General features: G+C 38.4%; 1 protein-coding gene across 1 annotated transcript; it reads right to left on the bottom strand.

Moving 5' to 3' along the window:
• Positions 1 to 1,543: 1,543 nt before the first annotated feature.
• Positions 1,544 to 1,900, bottom strand: FIBRA_09050 (uncharacterized protein; the record flags this gene model as incomplete). The annotated part of the gene is made up of 2 exons (XM_012321384.1): positions 1,544 to 1,828; positions 1,895 to 1,900. The coding sequence occupies 2 exons, from the start codon at positions 1,898 to 1,900 to the stop codon at positions 1,544 to 1,546; spliced, it is 291 nt and encodes a 96-aa protein (XP_012176774.1).
• Between the last annotated feature and the right edge of the window lie 2,008 nt (positions 1,901 to 3,908).

The following is a 3,908-nucleotide window of genomic DNA, read 5'->3' as shown; positions in this document are numbered from 1 at the left end:
AACAAATAGTTAGGAAAGAAAAGAAAACCCCCCCTTACAAGACTGTAACAAACGATACTCATCCATGAGGAAGAGCTCCCAAATATCACTCCTCCAGTAGGGACTAGGTCTCGCTAGTTGGCATCCATCAAAGAGCCTGTTGAAGATGTTCCAGTAGTATACGATAATCTCACCGAGCTTCTTGCTCAGGGTGACTGGGAGTTCAAGGAGCCCATTACCTTGTTGATAGAGGTGTAGCATGGCCCTCAGCCTCTAATCCTTGTGCTCAAAGTGGCTGATGTATAGCGTGGGGAGAAAGCACATAAACTCTTCCTGGTTGTTAGTGGCATTGTTAGAATAGGAGATCAGCGTTAGCTGGCCATCCAGGGTCGTATCATGGATGTAATACCGGATGCTCTCGATGTAGTTGATTAACAGCTTGTCTATCCATTCCAGTAGAGGAAAGGTGGGCATAAATAGCACTGGGAGTCAGTGCTCGGGGGGGATTGTATTTGATACTATGGCCATAACACTAGCAGCACGCGATGCGTGAGAGGCAGAGGATGTGTTGGACATTTGGGACATCTAATATGGATCTATTGGGGTTGCAGCACTTGGCCATACACATGCATGACCTCACCAGGAAGATAGTTATAGTTCTCAGGCTGGGTGAGATTGAGCTGTGCTTTACCAAGTTCATGTGGGCATTCCCCATGTATATCCTCAATCACAGCCATTGTAGAGTCATGTGTGTGCTGAAGTGGTGTGAGTATTATGATACTGACCATCTTGATGAGATGCTAGCTCAGGCAGATGCACTCAGCATTCACATACCACTCAACAAGTACACAGCCAGGATGGTAGACAAGAAGATTATATAGAAGTTAAAGAGGGGTATGGTCATCATTAATACTGCAAGGGGCAAGGTGATAGATGAGGAGGTGATAACATGGGCATTGTTACAGCATTGTGAAGGGGGATTTTTATTTTTTTCTTGCTCATCTACTCTAGACCCTGTACAATCTATTTCTGGTTGATATTTTCCTGATGCATTCTATGTGTCTCTCTCATATCTAACTATTGTTGCTCATCACTAATTTATCTGAGTGTTTTACTTCCATCATCCCATCTATCATTTCTTGATTCAACTCCAGGACTGATGTATCATTTTACATCAACAGCACCCTATGATATTTCTAATATCTCTTTATATTTAAGATGTAGCTACTGTATCATTGTACCTTAGTTTTTTCCTCTTGTTCCCTACACACATTTCATAGGGACACCTCTACAATATAGACCCAGTTGTCTATCACTTGCTTCAGTCAGTTTGTGCTCTCAAACTTCCTTAGCTAAGGAAGCTCAACCAAGTCAGACAAACCTCTCAGTATAAGTCCTACAGAACTTAAGCATCATAGACTTAGGATGCACCAGTTGTTACAGCTTCAGGGGGGGGGTTCTTTTTCTTTTCCTAACTATTCGTCATTGACCCTGGTTCATTAGAAATAGGTCTAGCAACACAACTGTTGCAAATATTGCAATACTTTCATCCCCTACTATATACTCAGATGAACCTAATGTTGATCCCCACTAGCTGAGTCATGCTGGTCTTGAGGGTAGCTATGTCAGCCTTGACAGTAGTTATGTTGGTCTTGAGGATAGCTATGTCAGCCTTGACAGTAGTTATGTTGGTCTTAAGAATAGCTATGTCAGCCTTGACAGGAGTCATATCAGCCTCGAGAGTAGCTATGTTATTTCCTATTGGTTCCAGACTAGCTGCCATAGCATTGGCAAACCAGGGTGGAGCTGCCTGTAGTGCAACTGCTAATTGGCAGCTATTTAGCCATTCCTATTAGCACAATGTAAAGAATTACTAGCTGTATTTTCCTAATGTAATACTCCTGCACATTGACACTGCCATGCTGAAGTTGGCTAAAGCCTTAGAAGTATAGGCATTAGAGAATCTTTGGAATTTCCTCATAGCTGGTTATAGAAATAATTGAAGGGATAGGGGATGTGTAGAGTACTAAGGAAGCATAGACAGCTGTAACATATTATTGGGGTGCAGAAGATTGTAAATGCATCCAGGTTGGTTTAGTTCACCTACTTGCATCTATCTCATCCTAAAACAGCATCAATATGACCAATTACTATTTGATAATTTATGCCACTTGCTTTTGTCATCATCTCTGAAAGGCCTACTGATCTCTAAAAATTCTGTATCTTCAATCAGGTCATCCTCAACACATCCATATATACTGCCTGTTCCATCTATTTGCTCATGTCCATGTTGATATCTTGGCCACTCCTCAATTTCATCCACTGCAATTGCTGACTCTTTGACAAAGACTGGTAATTGAGATGAACCAGTGATGGGAGTGATGATAGATATATATAAGTGAAATAGAGATGAAGGTGATATGTACAGTACTGTATGTTTCACCACAAGTCCCTGGCTTACCATGCTGACCCTTAAGTGCTGTCTTGACTCTCTACTTATCTACTTGACACTAGGGCACATCAACCACTAGGCCTCCTGAAAGCCTAGCTAATTCCTCTGAACTACTAAGTCACCTTGTCATGTGACTTTTTACTGAAAGACTTGTTATGTACTGTGCCAGTGATATAACAGGGTTTCTCATTTAATGAACAAGCTTTAGGGCTGATTGCAGCAATTTGTCTCAATATCTAGATATTTTAATATTAGCTCAAGTTTGATAATAATGATTAGCTTACCTGAGCAGTCTTGATATATTACTATTTTCAAATAAACCCTTAATCATAGGTACAAATGGGAGATATAGCATTTGAGCCTTGGGCTTGTTATTGCAATAGTGTGGTTCACTACATATCTTGCCATCCTTAACATAAGGTCAAGTTTTCTTATCAACATGAGTATCTAATAAAAGATGTAAGTATATTTGTAGATTATTAGAAATAGAAAAGCACCTGTATAGGCCAAGCAACTTTGAGAACACATATCAATCTTCACAGGTGTTACTCCAGTAATTTCAACAGTGAATTTTCTGGCTGAATATAATAATAGAATGTCTACACCTGATAAAATATCTTAGAAATTATTTTCAAAAAGCTTGTTTATATACCTGAATGCTTTCTGCATAACTGCTGCATGTGCATTATATACTTTGACTGTGCTATTATTCTGAGCCCAAGCTATATAATGCTCTAAAGAAAGCAATTCTGATTTTGTAAGTATTCTGGATTTACTAGAAATATCTGATTATGGAAAATGAGATAGAGAATAGCCATCTAGAACTTTGATTTGAAGGTCTCTTCTAGACTATGGATACTGAATAATAATGGAAGTAGTAAGAGGAGTAGTTTCAGTTTGCTGATCTTCAAATTTACTGCTCTCTGATTCTTCCAAGCTTTGATCAGTAGTAGCATCTACAGTAAAATCAGGAAAGTCTAAAAGTCCTGCAGTATCTTCAGAGCTTTCCTCAGGGCTATCTGAGTCTGAATCACTAGGAGCAGAACTGTTAAAGTTCTCAAAGCTCTACAATATTTTAGTTAAAACTTTATATAGATTATATATAAAATCTTACAGAATTATTGGCAGTGTTTCAGTATATATATATGTTAGTTATACACATAAGTAGAGTCAAAAAAAACTTATTTTCTATATCAAAGCTTTGACTTTTTTGAACAGTCTGGCTTTGATCTTAACTTAAATCTTAACTTGAAATTATTAAATATCAATTCAAACTAGCTTTAAGTATAAGTGTTGATATATTGAAAGCTAGCTCACCTTGAGATGAGAGATCCTTGGAAACCTGAGTTAACATAGTTCTAGCTTGAGGTTCATCTAAGTCTAAGTTCTATATATCAACTTTAAAATATAGAATAAAGCTTAGACTACTCTTGTTAAGGGACCTAACGACTGGGATCAGGAGTTCGACTGAAAACTA

The sequence above is a fragment of the Fibroporia radiculosa genome, assembly GCF_000313525.1.
Source record: "Fibroporia radiculosa TFFH 294 genomic supercontigs, scaffold7548, whole genome shotgun sequence".
Classification (NCBI taxonomy): domain Eukaryota; kingdom Fungi; phylum Basidiomycota; class Agaricomycetes; order Polyporales; family Fibroporiaceae; genus Fibroporia; species Fibroporia radiculosa.
This window is presented reverse-complemented; position numbering and strand designations above follow the sequence as displayed.